The sequence below is a fragment of the Notothenia rossii genome (genome assembly GCF_949606895.1).
Source record: "Notothenia rossii genome assembly, chromosome: 4".
Classification (NCBI taxonomy): domain Eukaryota; kingdom Metazoa; phylum Chordata; class Actinopteri; order Perciformes; family Nototheniidae; genus Notothenia; species Notothenia rossii.
The window spans coordinates 94,879,774-94,900,657 of NC_136902.1; the positions used below are offsets into that span (position 1 = coordinate 94,879,774).

General features: G+C 42.4%; 1 protein-coding gene across 1 annotated transcript; it reads right to left on the bottom strand.

The window, feature by feature from the left end:
- Positions 1–1,564: 1,564 nt before the first annotated feature.
- sst1.2 (somatostatin 1, tandem duplicate 2) lies at positions 1,565–4,408 on the bottom strand. Its single transcript, XM_079678618.1, has 4 exons — positions 4,353–4,408; positions 3,884–4,074; positions 2,019–2,237; positions 1,565–1,690 (listed from the first exon to the last, which is right to left on the bottom strand). Exons 2-3 carry the CDS (start codon positions 4,070–4,072, stop codon positions 2,031–2,033), a joined length of 396 nt encoding a protein of 131 aa, XP_079534744.1. The 5' UTR covers positions 4,073–4,074; positions 4,353–4,408; the 3' UTR covers positions 1,565–1,690; positions 2,019–2,030.
- Positions 4,409–20,884: the final 16,476 nt, after the last annotated feature.

The window sequence follows — 20,884 nt, forward strand, 5'->3', positions numbered from 1 at the left end:
CACGGTGAAGACACATCGAGAGACACTGATCTCCACACGGTGAAGACACAGAAACATAAGTGACTTTTTTTTGCGTCCCAAGCTTCAAAACAAACTTTGTTTCAAAGCTTTTAAATGAAGTTATAACTTCAGGAGAGAAACCGTACGGGATCTCTTTATCCAGAAAGGTCGATTTGAGGTTTCACAGGTTGAGGAGCCGCTGTGAGAGAGCAGGACACTTCTCTCATGTCTTCATGTCAGACGTTCACTTTAAAAGATGGTTTATGAGGACATCGTGCGTAAACTCAAGAGATGGAGTCGGTAACCCGAGAGCCACCAAATGAACACAATCTCACTTTTCCACATGACATCAATACGGTATAGATTCACTGCAGCATTGGTGTTGAACACTTCTTTATTTGTGATTGCTTTGGAGGCGTGTGTGTGTGTGTGTGTGTGTGTGTGTGTGTGTGTGTGTGTGTGTGTGTGTGTGTGTGTGTGTGTGTGTGTGTGTGTGTGTGTGTGTGTGTGTGTGTGTGTGTGTGTGTGTGTGTGTGTGTGTGTGTGTGTGTGTGTGTGTGTGTGTGTGTGTGTGTGTGTGTGTGTGTGTGTGTTTGCATGACAGTGTTTCATTGAGTTCTCCTTAATCCTTTATTTAGACTGAAAGCATGTGATCGTGGGATGTCTCTCTGTCATGCAGGCCATTACCACCGGAGCCGGGGAATTAGGGGGAAGTTAGTGGATCGTGTGCAGAGTTAATATCTCATCTTTAGTGTGGGCTAACACACACACACACACACACACACACACACACACACACACACACACACACACACACACACACACACACACACACACACACACACACACACACACACACACACACACACACACACACACACACACACACACACACACACACACACACACACACACACACACACACACACACACACACACACACACACACACACTCTCTCTCTCTCAGCAGTGTTTAATGTGTTGAGTCAATATTTGCTCTCTCTCTGTGATCTCCATTAAAGGTTAATTAGCCTCGCTGCTGGTTCACTCCCTTCTCTCCCGTCTCTCCCGGCAGCACACGTGCACCGCGCATGTCACGTCCTCTCAGCACCAGATGTTTCGGGTGTTTCATTTCATTTTAACAGAAAAACAACCAAAAACGAACAAAATAAGATGTGAAAAACAATCAAAACACCCAATAGACCGACTACAACTAATAAAAAGAGACGGCAAATAACTACAACATCCAAAAAAAGACACAACACATCTATGAGTAACCAAGAAATCCACAAAATGACCAGAAACAACAAAAGCAAAACGGATAGAGAGACCTCAAACCGCTAAAACAAGTAAGAAGAGACAATCAATTAATAACCAATAGAAACATCACAGACATGCAAACCACCAAGCTACCAAGAACAGAGTCTTTAATACCACCGTCATCACAGGTGTTCAAAGTGTTTGAGATAATGGATGATGAAGAGATGCTCAAGGACAAATATACCGGTACGTTTTCTAATATTTCACATCAAACTCTGGACAGATGAGAGGCGGAGCCACAAAGTTGACTGATTTCTCTTTTTATTGATAATTACATAAATTATTCAGGTGGGGTGCAGCAGGTCAGCTGCTGATTGATTGGTCCATCCAGTTGCAGAGGGGAAGGTCAGGTGATCGGCCGGTTGGTCAGCTGGGAACAAAAAACAATGAGGACAGGTGAGACACAAAATACAAGGTACCTGGGCGTGGCTTAAACAGACAGTCTGGTAACTGGGCGGGGCTTAAATAGCCAGTCAGGTAGGTGGGCGGGGCTTAAACACGTAATCAGGTAACTGGGCGGGGCTTAAACTAACACTGAGGTAACTGGGCGGGGCTTAAATAGGCAGTCAGGTAGGTGGGTGGGGCTTAAACACGTAATCAGGTAACTGGGCGGTGCTTAAACAGACAGCCTGGTAACTGGGCGGGGCTTAAATAGGCAGTCTTGTAGGTGGGCGGGGCTTAAACTGACAGTAAGATACCTGGGCGGGGCTTTAACAGGAAGTGAAGCCCTTCCAGTAGAAGTTCTTGCACCCGGCTTTGCGTTCGCGGGGGGGCAGGCTGTTGGGGGGGTCGATGGACCGCTCCAGGTTAGTCTTCCCTCCCGTTGCCATGGAAACGACCTCTGCGTTGCGCTGGGCGGTGTTGGGAGGAAGAGACATCTGAGCCAGCAGGTCCTCAACCGCACGTTTACTCCAGTCCTGAAACCAGGTTTAGAGAGGGTTCAACATCAGGATCCATGTATCTGTGACCCTCTCCAGAATGGAAGGAGTCATCACATACAGAGCATCAACTAGTTCCTGAACAGTGTCCTTCACATGCTGATATCCAAGAGAGGGAGTTACTCAGTCACAAGATGGAGGAATAGAAAGCAGTATTCAATGTTTACTTCAGATTAGCTCCACGTCAGAAATGATAAAAACAAGAACTATCGTTGCCCAAAACATCTCCAGTGTTCTACATTATTTCAACTTTTCTGTATCATCTTTTTATGAATGCTAAAACATTTTTCTCCATGTACCATCTAATAATCAACATAACAACAATTTGATGGACTGTGTCGGTTTTGATCGTCAGCTGCTGTTTTGGAAATAAACCAAATGAACTTATTTTAGCTTAAAACCCTACGTTGTAATGAAGACTGATTGATCAGCAGCACGTGTCACATGCGGCCCTCATGACCTGCTTTAAGATCATGTGAAACGTGGAGCCTCAAAACGGACTGAACCATTGAGACACCTGACTGGCTCAGTGTGACGGGAACTGTGGACTCAAATTTGAGAAAACAGAGGAGGAGAAAATGATCTGGGGTTTTCAGGAGATGATGTTTCACAACCTGTAATTACTTTGCTTTGTTGTTTCTTTACGAAAGCCCCCCGTCCTGCTTCCCCCTGCAGGACGCCACATTTTGTGCATCGGTTTTCAGAGTCACATGTTTCAGACGTCCTGCAGCGTGTCTCACCACAGGAGCTCCCATTTCATCATTCAGAGCTCATCCACGCAGAAACAACGTGTGAAACACAGCTGGGGTGAGGACCCTTCATATATCAGCATGTAGGGTCTCTACTTTAAAGAGTCCTCTCCTGCTGATGTTCAGGTGTATATCAGCATGTAGGGTCTCTACTTTAAAGAGTCCTCTCCTGCTGATGTTCAGGTGTATATCAGTATGTAGTGTCTCTACTTTAAAGAGTCCTCTCCTGCTGATGTTCAGGTGTATATCAGTATGTAGTGTCTCTACTTTAAAGAGTCCTCTCCTGCTGATGTTCAGGTGTATATCAGTATGTAGTGCCTCTACTTTAAAGAGTCCTCTCCTGCTGATGTTCAGGTGTATATCAGTATGTAGTGTCTCTACTTTAAAGAGTCCTCTCCTGCTGATGTTCAGGTGTATATCAGTATGTAGTGTCTCTACTTTAAAGAGTCCTCTCCTGCTGATGTTCAGGTGTATATCAGTATGTAGGGTCTCTACTTTAAAGAGTCCTCTCCTGCTGATGTTCAGGTGTATATCAGTATGTAGTGTCTCTACTTTAAAGAGTCCTCTCCTGCTGATGTTCAGGTGTATATCAGTATGTAGTGTCTCTACTTTAAAGAGTCCTCTCCTGCTGATGTTCAGGTGCATATCAGTATGTAGTGTCTCTACTTTAAAGAGTCCTAGATGGTGAGATATGAAAATGATTTGCAAGAAGGTATAAGGTACAGCATCAGGACTAAACCCAGCAGACTCAGGGACTATTCTGCACTATTTCTACTATATTCTATTTGATCTGTTGTATTGTGTTGCCTGTGACCTCAGATTTTCTTTGGCAATAAAAGCCTTGAATCTTGAATCTTGAATCTGATCTGATCTCACCTGTGACAGGAGTCCGGCGCTGTGAGCACGTTGAAGCAAACGATGGTGACGCAACTCCAGATCCAGGTCCAGGTCCTGGTTCTGATACTGGTCCTGGTCCTGGTCTCTGTCGGCCTGTGAGGAAACACCCGGGCCGAACAGAACCAACGCCACGACGACCAAGATGGCAGGAAAACGAACGCACTGCATACCTGCCGGGAGAAGAGAAACACAAGTGAGGAACTCAGCCAATCAGAGCGAAGCTGAAGAGGGAGGAAGGCCCGTACTAAGAGAAGATAAGAAGTACTTTATTCATCCCAATCGGGGAAATGTTTGCGTTGCAGTAACTTAAAAAGACAATACAAAATAAAAGACTAGAAATAAGCAATCGTAAAAGTAAACATCTCAATAGAAATAAAATAAGTAGAGAATATACGTGTTGAATTACAAATGTGCAGTAACAAAATATAAAGTAGGATGTTATACGTACTTTCTGCTGGTCTGGGTTCTGCTTCTTCTTCTGCTGCTGCTGCTGGGAGTTCTGGATCTGGGATGGTTCTCTGGCCCTGGTGCTCTTGGTGCCGCTCTTTTAAAGTCCTCCTGCAGGTCACATGACGTCGGGCGTTTTGATTGACAGCCGGCGGGCGTGCACGGCGATGGAGGAATGTCGGAACAAACGTCCATTAGTCCTTATTGACTTTTAATGGAGTGTGAACAATAAAACAATAAAACTATCAGCGGCAGGCGGTGAACACACACAACGGCAGAATGTCCGGCTGAAGAGCGGGGAATTAACGAAGCGTCGGGAGGATTAGCAGAATTCATTAGCACTCGCTGATATCTCCATTAAACAAAGAGGCAGCAGCAGAGTCGCCCACTCCACATTTAGTGAGAACAAACACCACTCAGTGTTCGGCAGAGGAGACTCACGGCGTATCTCCAGGAACAGAAGTGCAGAAAGTAAAGTTTAGCTGAAATCTGAACACCGGCGAGGACACGTTAACGCTGGAGGCTCATTGTCTGATAAAGTGTGTGTGAATGGGAATATAGAGAGGACTTACGGTTAGCTGTGAGAGAGGAGGAGAAACGGTTCTGGAGAAATGAATAATCCCACAAAAAGTTCAAATGTTCTGACGAGGAGAAAAGGTTCAAGTGTTCAAAGAGATTTCCAGAACATTTGAAAATGTTCTGGAAAGAAGTCGTAATAACTCGACGAGTAAAGATGATTACGTGGAGAAACAGACTGGTGTTATATTTAAAAAGTGAAGTGTTAATATTTAAAGGATGAACGGCCTCTCAGGATCTGGATATATAAAAGTACCTGTTGACCCCACAGGTTACAGGCTGTCGCTGAGAGACCATGAAACCCAGCTCCTGACATGAACACAGCTATCTTCTATATCACACGTTTTCTGACATGTCTGAATGTGCTGATGAGGCGTTCTGTAATCTGCAGACACAGAGTGAGTGAAATCAACTCCTGAAGGTGACTGCTCTTTCTTCACAGGTCTGAAATAAGACACAACATATTGATCAGTGCATTTAAAAGAAAAAACTCATTTCTCCGAGTCGTGGATTAACGTCCAGCGACAACGCAGGACGTCTTTAGAGGAAACCGTCGAGTACGGGGCAACGGCTTAAACGATTGGGAGAAACTCACCTAAAATGTTTCATGGTGTTATTTGAACAATGTGATCACATGACATGACCCCCCCCCCCCCCTAAAAAAAGAAGGCAACGTAACTTCTCGTTATTTTTTCTTCTTTTGGTTTCCAAAATTACATACATTTCCTTTACTTTGGGAATCAACTGTTTTGGTCCATTTCCTTTGACACCTTTTTTTCGTCCATTTTTTTCAGTCAACTTTTTTTTTGTCTGCAACATTTTATCATAATTTTCCTTTTTTGTCCTCAACCTTTTTTCTCATTTTATCACAAATGTAGATCCAGTGTGCTCTCGTCCTCACGTCTGGCTGTAAACAGACTGCTTTGCTTTCTCAGATTTCATTTCCCTCGTTGTGTTTTATTTCTCTTCTTAACGGCTCGTCTAACATCTGGCCCAGACAGCAGCTGAAAGGAGCCTCTGGAAACGCTGGCAGGGTCAAAGAGCAGCAGACCAGCAAACAAACCCGCTGTGTAACCTGTCGGTACGTTCAAACTGAATTACTTTAACTTTGCAGAGCGTCATCAGCGTGATCAACCTTTTACCCGCCAAAGAAACAGTTCCTAAGCTTTTAATGAACTGATATTAAGTTTGACTGTTGTTTAGGTGAGATGAGACCAGTTAAGAAGAACAGCTACATAATAACTGATATTCAGAGCTGTGAGAAGTACTCAGATCTGGTGCTTGAGTAAAAGTAGAAGTACTCAGATCTTGTTCTTGAGTAAAAGTAGAAGTACTCAGATCTGGTTCTTGAGTCAAAGTAGAAGTACTCAGATCTGGTGCTTGAGTCAAAGTAGAAGTACTCAGATCTGGTGCTTGAGTAAAAGTAGAAGTACTCAGATCTGGTGCTTGAGTAAAAGTAGAAGTACTCAGATCTGGTGCTTGAGTAAAAGTAGAAGTACTCAGATCTTGTACTTGAGTAAAAGTAGAAGTACTCAGATCTTGTTCTTGAGTAAAAGTAGAAGTACTCAGATCTTGTACTTGAGTAAAAGTAGAAGTACTCAGATCTTGTGCTTGAGTAAAAGGAGAAGTACTCAGATCTGGTGCTTGAGTAAAAGTATAAGTACTCAGATCTTGTACTTGAGTAAAAGTAGAAGTACTCAGATCTGGTGCTTGAGTAAAAGTAGAAGTACTCAGATCTTGTACTTGAGTAAAAGTAGAAGTACTCAGATCTTGTACTTGAGTGAAAGTAGAAGTACTCAGGTCTTGTTCTTGAGTAAAAGTAGAAGTACTCAGATCTTGTTCTTGAGTAAAAGTAGAAGTACTCAGATCTTGTACTTGAGTAAAAGTAGAAGTACTCAGATCTTGTACTTGAGTTAAAGTAGAAGTACTCAGATCTTGTGCTTGAGTAAAAGTAGAAGTACTCAGATCTGGTGCTTGAGTAAAAGTATAAGTACTCAGATCTTGTACTTGAGTAAAAGTAGAAGTACTCAGATCTGGTGCTTGAGTAAAAGTATAAGTACTCAGATCTTGTACTTGAGTAAAAGTATAAGTACTCAGATCTTGTACTTGAGTAAAAGTAGAAGTACTCAGATCTTGTACTTGAGTAAAAGTAGAAGTACTCAGATCTTGTACTTGAGTAAAAGTAGAAGTACTCAGATCTTGTTCTTGAGTAAAAGTAGAAGTACTCAGATCTTGTTCTTGAGTAAAAGTAGAAGTACTCAGATCTTGTACTTGAGTCAAAGTAGAAGTACTCAGATCTTGTTCTTGAGTAAAAGTAGAAGTACTCAGATCTTGTACTTGAGTAAAAGTAGAAGTACTCAGATCTTGTACTTGAGTAAAAGTAGAAGTACTCAGATCTTGTTCTTGAGTAAAAGTAGAAGTACTCAGATCTTGTACTTGAGTCAAAGTAGAAGTACTCAGATCTTGTTCTTGAGTAAAAGTAGAAGTACTCAGATCTTGTACTTGAGTAAAAGTAGAAGTACTCAGATCTTGTACTTGAGTAAAAGTAGAAGTACTCAGATCTGGTACTTGAGTAAAAGTAGAAGTACTCAGATCTTGTTCTTGAGTAAAAGTAGAAGTACTCAGATCTTGTTCTTGAGTAAAAGTAGAAGTACTCAGATCTTGTACTTGAGTAAAAGTAGAAGTACTCAGATCTGGTACTTGAGTAAAAGTAGAAGTACTCAGGTCTTGTACTTGAGTAAAAGTAGAAGTACTCAGATCTTGTACTTGAGTAAAAGTAGAAGTACCAGAGTGTAGGAATACTCTGTTACAGTAAAAGTCCTGCATTCAAAATGTCCCTCAAGTGAAAGTAGAAAAGTATTCTCATCAAAATATAGTGAAAGACAGTAAAAGTAGTCATTGTGCAGATTGGTTCATTTCAGAATAATAGATATGATATGTTTTATAATGATTGATCATGAAATTGTTCTCAAAGCTGGTAGAGGTGCAGCTAGTTTGAATGACTTTGTATACTGCAGGGTAGCTGGTGGATTTACTCCAGGTGGAACTAAAGTCTGATTTAACACTTGATTAGATTTCACATCATTCATCCACATCTGAGAAGTAACTAAAGGTATTAAATACATGTAGTGGAGTACAAGTACACCATGTACCTCTGAACTGTAGAGGAGTAGAAGTACACAGTAACATAACATGGAAATACTCAAGTAAAGTACAAGTACCTCGAAATTATACTTAAGTACAGTACTTGAGCTTAGTTACTTTACACCTCTGCTCATATTTAAATTAGAGAGACATCCATTTGGCAAGTGTTAGCCCCGCTGTTGAAATGTCCCAGTGGGGCTAACATCCACCACTGACCCAAAGCACTCAGAAAAACACCTTGAGATCATCACAGGATTTATTACAAGTAAACATGGGGAAGTATACAAATACCCACCTGGCTGAGAGGCAGAGCCCCAGCAGAGACACGAACACAGTCAGAGAGATGAGGACGTTCATGGAAGGTACGCCTGTGGCTGAGAGGGAGTGTGGTCGTCCTCCAACCAGCAGGTTGTTGGTTCGATTCCAGCCCTTAAGTCAACATGTGGATGTATCCTCGGGCAAAACACTGAACCCTGAGGTGCTCCTGATGGCCGTGTGTGTGTGTGTGTGTGTGTGTGTGTGTGTGTGTGTGTGTGTGTGTGTGTGTGTGTGTGTGTGTGTGTGTGTGTGTGTGTGTGTGTGTGTGTGTGTGTGTGTGTGTGTGTGTGTGTGTGTGTGTGTGTGTGTGTGTGTGTGTGTGTGTGTGTGTGAAGCTTATAGGAGTCCATTTAGCATTTATAAGCAAAAAAGTTGCTGTTATAAAAATCTGTAATAAACAGAAGCTCCAGGGTTTCTGATGAGTTTATTCGGAAAATTACAAAATAATGTTGACAAACAAAATGAAGGAGTCTGATAAAAATCCATTATTAAAACATTAGAACAGTTTGAGTTTAAGGGGATTCTTTTAGTGTCTCCACCACCTTCGTCTTCCTCGTCTTCATCACGTTCTCTAAATGCTAATAAACGGCACATTAGCAGCAGCTGGTTGCCGTGGTGACACATTAACAGTGAGCAGTGTTGCTAAGGAGCCGACGGTATGAACACACACACACACACACACAAACACACACACACACACACACACACACACACACACACACACAGAGCCACCCACCCCCCCCCCACACACACACACACACACACACACACACACACACACACACACACACACACACACACACACACACACACACACACACACACACACACACACACACACACACACACACACACACACACACACACACACACACACACACACACACACACACACACACACACACACACACACACACACACACACACACACACACTCTCTCTCTCTCTCTGAGTCACAGGAAAACATTTTTAATTGAATTTAGACAGAGGTGTGTTGTGAGAGATTTAAAAATAGTAATTTAAATTCTGGGAACAATAATAACATGCAGTTTATTTATTTATTTGTATTAGTGTTTTAGATTATAGGAAAAGGAGGTTCAATTCTTCCTTTACTACCTCCTTTAGGAAACGTTGGACCTTCCTTTACAAAAGGAAAGGAGAAAGTGCAGGACTCTTTCAAGTAGAGACACTACATACTGATATACACCTGAACATCAGCAGGAGAGGACTCTTTAAAGGAGAGACACTACATACTGATATACACCTGAACATCAGCAGGAGAGGACTCTTTAAAGTAGAGACACTAGATACTGATATACACCAGAACATCAGCAGGAGAGGACTCTTTAAAGTAGAGACACTACATACTGATATACACCTGAACATTAGCAGGAGAGGACTCTTTAAAGTAGAGACACTAGATACTGATATACACCTGAACATTAGCAGGAGAGGACTCTTTAAAGTAGAGACACTACATACTGATATACACCTGAACATCAGCAGGAGAGGACTCTTTAAAGTAGAGACACTACAAACTGATATACACCTGAACATCAGCAGGAGAGGACTCTTTAAAGTAGAGACACTACATACTGATATACACCTGAACATCAGCAGGAGAGGACTCTTTAAAGTAGAGACACTACATACTGATATACACCTGAACATCAGCAGGAGAGGACTCTTTAAAGTAGAGACACTACATACTGATATACACCTGAACATTAGCAGGAGAGGACTCTTTAAAGTAGAGACACTACATACTGATATACACCTGAACATCAGCAGGAGAGGACTCTTTAAAGTAGAGAAACTACATTCTGATATACACCTGAACATCAGCAGGAGAGGACTCTTTAAAGTAGAGACACTACATACTGATATACACCTGAACATCAGCAGGAGAGGACTCTTTAAAGTAGAGACACTACATACTGATATACACCTGAACATCAGCAGGAGAGGACTCTTTAAAGTAGAGACACTACATACTGATATACACCTGAACATCAGCAGGAGAGGACTCTTTAAAGTAGAGACACTACATACTGATATACATCTGAACAGCAGCAGGAGAGGACTCTTTAAAGCAGAGACACTACATACTGATATACACCTGCACATCAGCAGGAGAGGACTCTTTAAAGTAGAGACACTACAAACTGATATACACCTGAACATCAGCAGGAGAGGACTCTTTAAAGTAGAGACACTACAAACTGATATACACCTGAACATCAGCAGGAGAGGACTCTTTAAAGTAGAGACACTAGATACTGATATACACCTGAACATTAGCAGGAGAGGACTCTTTAAAGTAGAGACACTACATACTGATATACACCTGAACATCAGCAGGAGAGGACTCTTTAAAGTAGAGACACTACATACTGATATACACCTGAACATCAGCAGGAGAGGACTCTTTAAAGTAGAGACACTACATACTGATATACACCTGAACATCAGCAGGAAAGGACTCTTTAAAGTGGAGACTATACATACTGATATACACCTGAACATCAGCAGGAGAGGACTCTTTAAAGCAGAGACACTACATACTGATATACACCTGAACATCAGCAGGAGAGGACTCTTTAAAGCAGAGACACTACATACTGATATACACCTGAACAGCAGCAGGAGAGGACTCTTTAAAGCAGAGACACTACATACTGATATACACCTGAACATCAGCAGGAGAGGACTCTTTAAAGTAGAGACACTACATACTGATATACACCTGAACATCAGCAGGAGAGGACTCTTTAAAGTAGAGACACTACATACTGATATACACCTGAACAGCAGCAGGAGAGGACTCTTTAAAGCAGAGACACTACATACTGATATACACCTGAACAGCAGCAGGAGAGGACTCTTTAAAGTAGAGACACTACATACTGATATACACCTGAACATCAGCAGGAGAGGACTCTTTAAAGCAGAGACACTACATACTGATATACACCTGAACATCAGCAGGAGAGGACTCTTTAAAGCAGAGACACTACATACTGATATACACCTGAACATCAGCAGGAGAGGACTCTTTAAAGTGGATACACTACATACTGCTATACACCTGAACATCAGCAACAGAGGACCCTTTAAAGTAGAGACACTACATACTGATATACACCTGAACATCAGCAGGAGAGGACTCTTTAAAGTAGAGACACTACATACTGATATACACCTGAACATCAGCAGGAGAGGACTCTTTAAAGTAGAGACACTACATACTGATATACACCTGAACATCAGCAGGAGAGGACTCTTTAAAGTAGAGACACTACATACTGATATACACCTGAACATCAGCAGGAGAGGACTCTTTAAAGTAGAGATACTACATACTGATATACACCTGAACATCAGCAACAGAGGACCCTTTAAAGTAGAGACACTACATACTGATATACACCTGAACATCAGCAGGAGAGGACTCTTTAAAGTAGAGACACTACATACTGATATACACCTGAACATCAGCAGGAGAGGACTCTTTAAAGTAGAGACACTACATACTGATATACACCTGAACATCAGCAGGAGAGGACTCTTTAAAGTAGAGACACTACATACTGATATACACCTGAACATCAGCAGGAGAGGACTCTTTAAAGTAGAGACACTACATACTGATATACACCTGAACAGCAGCAGGAGAGGACTCTTTAAAGCAGAGACACTACATACTGATATACACCTGAACATCAGCAGGAGAGGACTCTTTAAAGTAGAGACACTACATACTGATATACACCTGAACATCATCAGGAGAGGACTCTTTAAAGTAGAGACACTAGATACTGATATACACCTGAAAATCAGCAGGAGAGGACTCTTTAAAGTAGAGACACTACATACTGATATACACCTGAAAATCAGCAGGAGAGGACTCTTTAAAGTAGAGACACTACATACTGATATACACCTGAACATCAGCAGGAGAGGAATCTTTAAAGTAGAGACACTACATACTGATATACACCTGAACATCATCAGGAGAGGACTCTTTAAAGTAGAGACACTACATACTGATATACACCTGAACATCAGCAGGAGAGGACTCTTTAAAGTAGAGACACTACATACTGATATACACCTGAACATCAGCAGGAGAGGACTCTTTAAAGCAGAGACACTACATACTGATATACACCTGAACAGCAGCAGGAGAGGACTCTTTAAAGCAGAGACACTACATACTGATATACACCTGAACAGCAGCAGGAGAGGACTCTTTAAAGTAGAGACACTACATACTGATATACACCTGAACAGCAGCAGGAGAGGACTCTTTAAAGTAGAGACACTACATACTGATATACACCTGAACATCAGCAGGAGAGGACTCTTTAAAGTAGAGACACTACATACTGATATACACCTGAACATCAGCAGGAGAGGACTCTTTAAAGTAGAGACACTACATACTGATATACACCTGAACATCAGCAGGAGAGGACTCTTTAAAGCAGAGACACTACATACTGATATACACCTGAACATCAGCAGGAGAGGACTCTTTAAAGAAGAGACACTACATACTGATATACACCTGAACATCAGCAGGAGAGGACTCTTTAAAGCAGAGACACTACATACTGATATACACCTGAACATCAATAGGAGAGGACTCTTTAAAGCAGAGACACTACATACTGATATACACCTGAACATCAGCAGGAGAGGACTCTTTAAAGTAGAGACACTACATACTGATATACATCTGAACAGCAGCAGGAGAGGACTCTTTAAAGCAGAGACACTACATACTGATATACACCTGAACATCAGCAGGAGAGGACTCTTTAAAGTAGAGACACTAGATACTGATATACACCTGAACATTAGCAGGAGAGGACTCTTTAAAGTAGAGACACTACATACTGATATACACCTGAACATCAGCAGGAGAGGACTCTTTAAAGTAGAGACACTACATACTGATATACACCTGAACATCAGCAGGAGAGGACTCTTTAAAGTAGAGACACTACATACTGATATACACCTGAACATCAGCAGGAAAGGACTCTTGAAAGTGGAGACTATACATACTGATATACACCTGAACATCAGCAGGAGAGGACTCTTTAAAGCAGAGACACTACATACTGATATACACCTGAACATCAGCAGGAGAGGACTCTTTAAAGCAGAGACACTACATACTGATATACACCTGAACAGCAGCAGGAGAGGACTCTTTAAAGCAGAGACACTACATACTGATATACACCTGAACATCAGCAGGAGAGGACTCTTTAAAGTAGAGACACTACATACTGATATACACCTGAACATCAGCAGGAGAGGACTCTTTAAAGTAGAGACACTACATACTGATATACACCTGAACAGCAGCAGGAGAGGACTCTTTAAAGCAGAGACACTACATACTGATATACACCTGAACAGCAGCAGGAGAGGACTCTTTAAAGTAGAGACACTACATACTGATATACACCTGAACATCAGCAGGAGAGGACTCTTTAAAGCAGAGACACTACATACTGATATACACCTGAACATCAGCAGGAGAGGACTCTTTAAAGCAGAGACACTACATACTGATATACACCTGAACATCAGCAGGAGAGGACTCTTTAAAGTGGATACACTACATACTGCTATACACCTGAACATCAGCAACAGAGGACCCTTTAAAGTAGAGACACTACATACTGATATACACCTGAACATCAGCAGGAGAGGACTCTTTAAAGTAGAGACACTACATACTGATATACACCTGAACATCAGCAGGAGAGGACTCTTTAAAGTAGAGACACTACATACTGATATACACCTGAACATCAGCAGGAGAGGACTCTTTAAAGTAGAGACACTACATACTGATATACACCTGAACATCAGCAGGAGAGGACTCTTTAAAGTAGAGATACTACATACTGATATACACCTGAACATCAGCAACAGAGGACCCTTTAAAGTAGAGACACTACATACTGATATACACCTGAACATCAGCAGGAGAGGACTCTTTAAAGTAGAGACACTACATACTGATATACACCTGAACATCAGCAGGAGAGGACTCTTTAAAGTAGAGACACTACATACTGATATACACCTGAACATCAGCAGGAGAGGACTCTTTAAAGTAGAGACACTACATACTGATATACACCTGAACATCAGCAGGAGAGGACTCTTTAAAGTAGAGACACTACATACTGATATACACCTGAACAGCAGCAGGATAGGACTCTTTAAAGCAGAGACACTACATACTGATATACACCTGAACATCAGCAGGAGAGGACTCTTTAAAGTAGGGACACTACATACTGATATACACCTGAACATCATCAGGAGAGGACTCTTTAAAGTAGAGACACTAGATACTGATATACACCTGAAAATCAGCAGGAGAGGACTCTTTAAAGTAGAGACACTACATACTGATATACACCTGAAAATCAGCAGGAGAGGACTCTTTAAAGTAGAGACACTACATACTGATATACACCTGAACATCAGCAGGAGAGGACTCTTTAAAGTAGAGACACTACATACTGATATACACCTGAACAGCAGCAGGATAGGACTCTTTAAAGCAGAGACACTACATACTGATATACACCTGAACATCAGCAGGAGAGGACTCTTTAAAGTAGAGATACTACATACTGATATACACCTGAACATCAGCAACAGAGGACCCTTTAAAGTAGAGACACTACATACTGATATACACCTGAACATCAGCAGGAGAGGACTCTTTAAAGTAGAGACACTACATACTGATATACACCTGAACATCAGCAGGAGAGGACTCTTTAAAGTAGAGACACTACATACTGATATACACCTGAACATCAGCAGGAGAGGACTCTTTAAAGTAGAGACACTACATACTGATATACACCTGAACATCAGCAGGAGAGGACTCTTTAAAGTAGAGACACTACATACTGATATACACCTGAACAGCAGCAGGAGAGGACTCTTTAAAGCAGAGACACTACATACTGATATACACCTGAACATCAGCAGGAGAGGACTCTTTAAAGTAGAGACACTACATACTGATATACACCTGAACATCATCAGGAGAGGACTCTTTAAAGTAGAGACACTAGATACTGATATACACCTGAAAATCAGCAGGAGAGGACTCTTTAAAGTAGAGACACTACATACTGATATACACCTGAAAATCAGCAGGAGAGGACTCTTTAAAGTAGAGACACTACATACTGATATACACCTGAACATCAGCAGGATAGGACTCTTTAAAGTAGAGACACTACATACTGATATACACCTGAGCATCAGCAGGAGAGGACTCTTTAAAGTAGAGACACTACATACTGATATACACCTGAACATCATCAGGAGAGGACTCTTTAAAGTAGAGACACTACATACTGATATACACCTGAACATCATCAGGAGAGGACTCTTTAAAGTAGAGACACTACATACTGATATACACCTGAACATCAGCAGGAGAGGACTCTTTAAAGTAGAGACACTACATACTGATATACACCTGAACATCATCAGGAGAGGACTCTTTAAAGTAGAGACACTACATACTGATATACACCTGAACATCAGCAGGAGAGGACTCTTTAAAGTAGAGACACTACATACTGATATACACCTGAACATCAGCAGGAGAGGACTCTTTAAAGTAGAGACACTACATACTGATATACACCTGAACATCAGCAGGTGAGGACTCTTTAAAGTAGAGACACTACATACTGATATACACCTGAACATCATCAGGAGAGGACTCTTTAAAGTAGAGACACTACATACTGATATACACCTGAACATCAGCAGGAGAGGACTCTTTAAAGTAGAGACACTACATACTGATATACACCTGAACATCAGCAGGAGAGGACTCTTTAAAGCAGAGACACTACATACTGATATACACCTGAACATCATCAGGAGAGGACTCTTTAAAGTAGAGACACTACATACTGATATACACCTGAACATCAGCAGGAGAGGACTCTTTAAAGTAGAGACACTACATACTGATATACACCTGAACATCAGCAGGAGAGGACTCTTTAAAGCAGAGACACTACATACTGATATACACCTGAACAGCAGCAGGAGAGGACTCTTTAAAGCAGAGACACTACATACTGATATACACCTGAACAGCAGCAGGAGAGGACTCTTTAAAGTAGAGACACTACATACTGATATACACCTGAACAGCAGCAGGAGAGGACTCTTTAAAGTAGAGACACTACATACGGATATACAACTGAACATCAGCAGGAGAGGACTCTTTAAAGTAGAGACACTACATACTGATATACACCTGAACATCAGCAGGAGAGGACTCTTTAAAGTAGAGACACTACATACTGATATACACCTGAACATCAGCAGGAGAGGACTCTTTAAAGCAGAGACACTACATACTGATATACACCTGAACATCAGCAGGAGAGGACTCTTTAAAGAAGAGACACTACATACTGATATACACCTGAACATCAGCAGGAGAGGACTCTTTAAAGCAGAGACACTACATACTGATATACACCTGAACATCAATAGGAGAGGACTCTTTAAAGCAGAGACACTACATACTGATATACACCTGAACATCAGCAGGAGAGGACTCTTTAAAGTAGAGACACTACATACTGATATACACCTGAACATCAGCAGGAGAGGACTCTTTAAAGTAGAGACACTACATACTGATATACACCTGAACATTAGCAGGAGAGGACTCTTTAAAGTAGAGACACTACATACTGATATACACCTGAACATCAGCAGGAGAGGACTCTTTAAAGCAGAGACACTACATACTGATATACACCTGAACATCAGCAGGAGAGGACTCTTTAAAGAAGAGACACTACATACTGATATACACCTGAACATCAGCAGGAGAGGACTCTTTAAAGCAGAGACACTACATACTGATATACACCTGAACATCAATAGGAGAGGACTCTTTAAAGCAGAGACACTACATACTGATATACACCTGAACATCAGCAGGAGAGGACTCTTTAAAGTAGAGACACTACATACTGATATACACCTGAACAGCAGCAGGAGAGGACTCTTTAAAGTAGAGACACTACATACTGATATACACCTGAACAGCAGCAGGAGAGGACTCTTTAAAGTAGAGACACTACATACTGATATACACCTGAACATCAGCAGGAGAGGACTCTTTAAAGTAGAGACACTACATAATGATAACAACCTATACTATGTGTTGCTGTTTGCCAACTGTTTTTGAATATGCTATTTGGGAATGTACTTCTGGAGTAGAGTAACACAGAGAGAATGCAGCAGATTAAAGGAAGTGCTCTGTAAGGAACAGGATTCAACACAAAGTCACTTCTGTAAAACAACATGTTTTATTGAAACTCAACAAGAATAATATTCACAAATGTTATCAGTGATCGTTAACAGTTACAGGAGAAGATTATGTACAACGAGCATTAGACAATGTCGGACTGTAAACACGTAATACTAATATTCCAGTTTATTAAAATGGTTTAACACAGATGAAGTTCCTGCAGATTTTTGTAATGGCAACCACAAGCCCCAGAATGCATTGCTGTGAGAATCATCCCAATAAAAGGCTCCACACTCAGTCGCCGCGCAGAAAATAGCAATGTGATTTTTATTTAATTATTGTTCTCATTCATTTCAAGTTTTCTAGGAGCTCCTTTCTTCTTCAGTGGTGTTTCAGCACTGCCCTCTCCTGGCTGCAGGAGGTACTGCAGCAGTATTATTGGTCATATTACAGTTTTTCTCAATCGCTAAACCCACTATTTAGAATCAAAATTCCTTTCATCAAACCAACAGCACAGCCATCGAAACAGAAAACCATTTCTCTACAACAGTATACCATTTATCATTGATATCACACAAAATGCAGATGCTAAGCAGTGTTCTGCAAAACAGATCACACAACTCTCTAACTGAAGTTACAATTCTCTACACAAAGATCAAAAATCTTTTGTGTAACTCATGTCTACAAAACAAAATAATCTTCTCACAGTGGATAACACTTCCTCATAAACTTAGACCATAGCTACACTAATTGACACTTGATGTGCAAAATATGAACACTTGTTATCAGTCAATCACCCCATTGAAAAAGGTAACTCCATGGAATGTACTGTATACCTTACAGTAATGATGTTACATTGAAAACATTTACATGATAGAATTTGCATGACTGTACTTCAAATATGTTTTTAAATGGTGCCGGTAAAGCTATAATAGTGTTGATATGACTTGCATAGCTCTTTGAGATGTTCATATGGGGAGGATTAGCTATAGCTGATACAACATTTTTACAGTCAGTAATTGGGGTCTTTTCCTTTTTGCACATTGAGAAATGTTTTTTTTTGTATTGGGGTGAATTGAGTACTTCACTTCCATGTAAATGAATTGCTCACAGCTGACATCAATGAATTTCCTATAGTAATTGTAATTACTGTAGTGAGAATCCTATAAAAGACCTCCCTCACTTCAGTAAGATGTTTGTGTAAACAAAATGGCTGATCGAGTAGGTAGAGGAGCTCTGAGAGGAAGAAGGAACCCTGTTGTTCAGCGAGGAAGAGGGAGGGCTGATGTTCAGAGAGGAAGAGGGAGGGCTGATGTTCAGAGAGGAAGAGGGAGGGCTGATGTTCAGAGAGGAAGAGGGAGGGCTGGTGTTCAGAGAGGAAGAGGGAGGGCTGATGTTCAGAGAGGAAGAGGGAGGGCTGATGTTCAGAGAGGAAGAGGGAGGGCTGATGTTCAGAGAGGAAGAGGGAGGGCTGATGTTCAGAGAGGAAGAGGGAGGGCTGATGTTCAGAGAGGAAGAGGGAGAGCTGATGTTCAGAGAGGAAGAGGGAGGGCTGATGTTCAGAGAGGAAGAGGGAGGGCTGATGTTCAGAGAGGAAGAGGGAGAGCTGATGTTCAGAGAGGAAGAGGGAGGGCTGATGTTCAGAGAGGAAGAGGGAGGGCTGATGTTCAGAGAGGAAGAGGGAGGGCTGATGTTCAGAGAGGAAGAGGGAGAGCTGATGTTCAGAGAGGAAGAGGGAGGGCTGATGTTCAGAGAGGAAGAGGGAACCCTGATGTTCAGAGAGGAAGAGGGAGGGATGATGTTCAGAGAGGAAGAGGGAGGGATGATGTTCAGAGAGGAAGAGGGAGAGCTGATGTTCAGAGAGGAAGAGGGAGGGCTGATGTTCAGAGAGGAAGAGGGAGGGCTGATGTTCAGAGAGGAAGAGGGAGAGCTGATGTTCAGAGAGGAAGAGGGAGAGCTGATGTTCAGAGAGGAAGAGGGAGGGCTGATGTTCAGAGAGGAAGAGGGAGGGCTGATGTTCAGAGGAAGAGGGAGGGCTGATGTTCAGAGAGGAAGAGGGAGGGCTGATGTTCAGAGAGGAAGAGGGAGGGCTGATGTTCAGAGAGGAAGAGGGAGGGCTGATGTTCAGAGAGGAAGAGGGAGGGCTGATGTTCAGAGGAAGAGGGAGGGCTGATGTTCAGAGAGGAAGAGGGAGGGATGATGTTCAGAGAGGAAGAGGGAGAGCTGATGTTCAGAGAGGAAGAGGGAGAGCTGATGTTCAGAGAGGAAGAGGGAGGGCTGATGTTCAGAGAGGAAGAGGGAGAGCTGATGTTCAGAGAGGAAGAGGGAGAGCTGATGTTCAGAGAGGAAGAGGGAGGGCTGATGTTCAGAGAGGAAGAGGGAGAGCTGATGTTCAGAGAGGAAGAGGGAGAGCTGATGTTCAGAGAGGAAGAGGGAGAGCTGATGTTCAGAGAGGAAGAGGGAGAGCTGATGTTCAGAGAGGAAGAGGGAGGGCTGATGTTCAGAGAGGAAGAGGGAGGGCTGATGTTCAGAGAGGAAGAGGGAGGGCTGATGTTCAGAGAGGAAGAGGGAGAGCTGATGTTCAGAGAGGAAGAGGGAGAGCTGATGTTCAGAGAGGAAGAGGGAGGGCTGATGTTCAGAGAGGAAGAGGGAGGGCTGATGTTCAGAGAGGAAGAGGGAGGGCTGATGTTCAGAGAGGAAGAGGGAACCCTGATGTTCAGAGAGGAAGAGGGAGGGATGATGTTCAGAGAGGAAGAGGGAACCCTGATGTTCAGAGAGGAAGAGGGAGGGCTGATGTTCAGAGAGGAAGAGGGAGGGCTGATGTTCAGAGAGGAAGAGGGAGGGCTGATGTTCAGAGAGGAAGAGGGAACCCTGATGTTCAGAGAGGAAGAGGGAGGGCTGATGTTCAGAGAGGAAGAGGGAACCCTGATGTTCAGAGAGGAAGAGGGAGGGCTGATGTTCAGAGAGGAAGAGGGAGGGCTGATGTTCAGAGAGGAAGAGGGAGGGCTGATGTTCAGAGAGGAAGAGGGAGGGCTGATGTTCAGAGAGGAAGAGGGAGGGCTGATGTTCAGAGAGGAAGAGGGAGGGCTGATGTTCAGAGAGGAAGAGGGAGGTCAGGTCATAACCCACGGCATGTCCCTCAGTGAGGCCGG

Bases quoted from the DNA above. Each gene is read 5' to 3' on its own strand.
- sst1.2 (XM_079678618.1), bottom strand. From the start codon at position 4,072: ATGCAGTGCGTTCGTTTTCCTGCCATCTTGGTCGTCGTGGCGTTGGTT. The intron at 2,238-3,883 runs GTGAGATCAGAT...ACCTGGTTTCAG, and splicing joins GCGCCGGACTCCTGTCACAG to GACTGGAGTAAACGTGCGGT.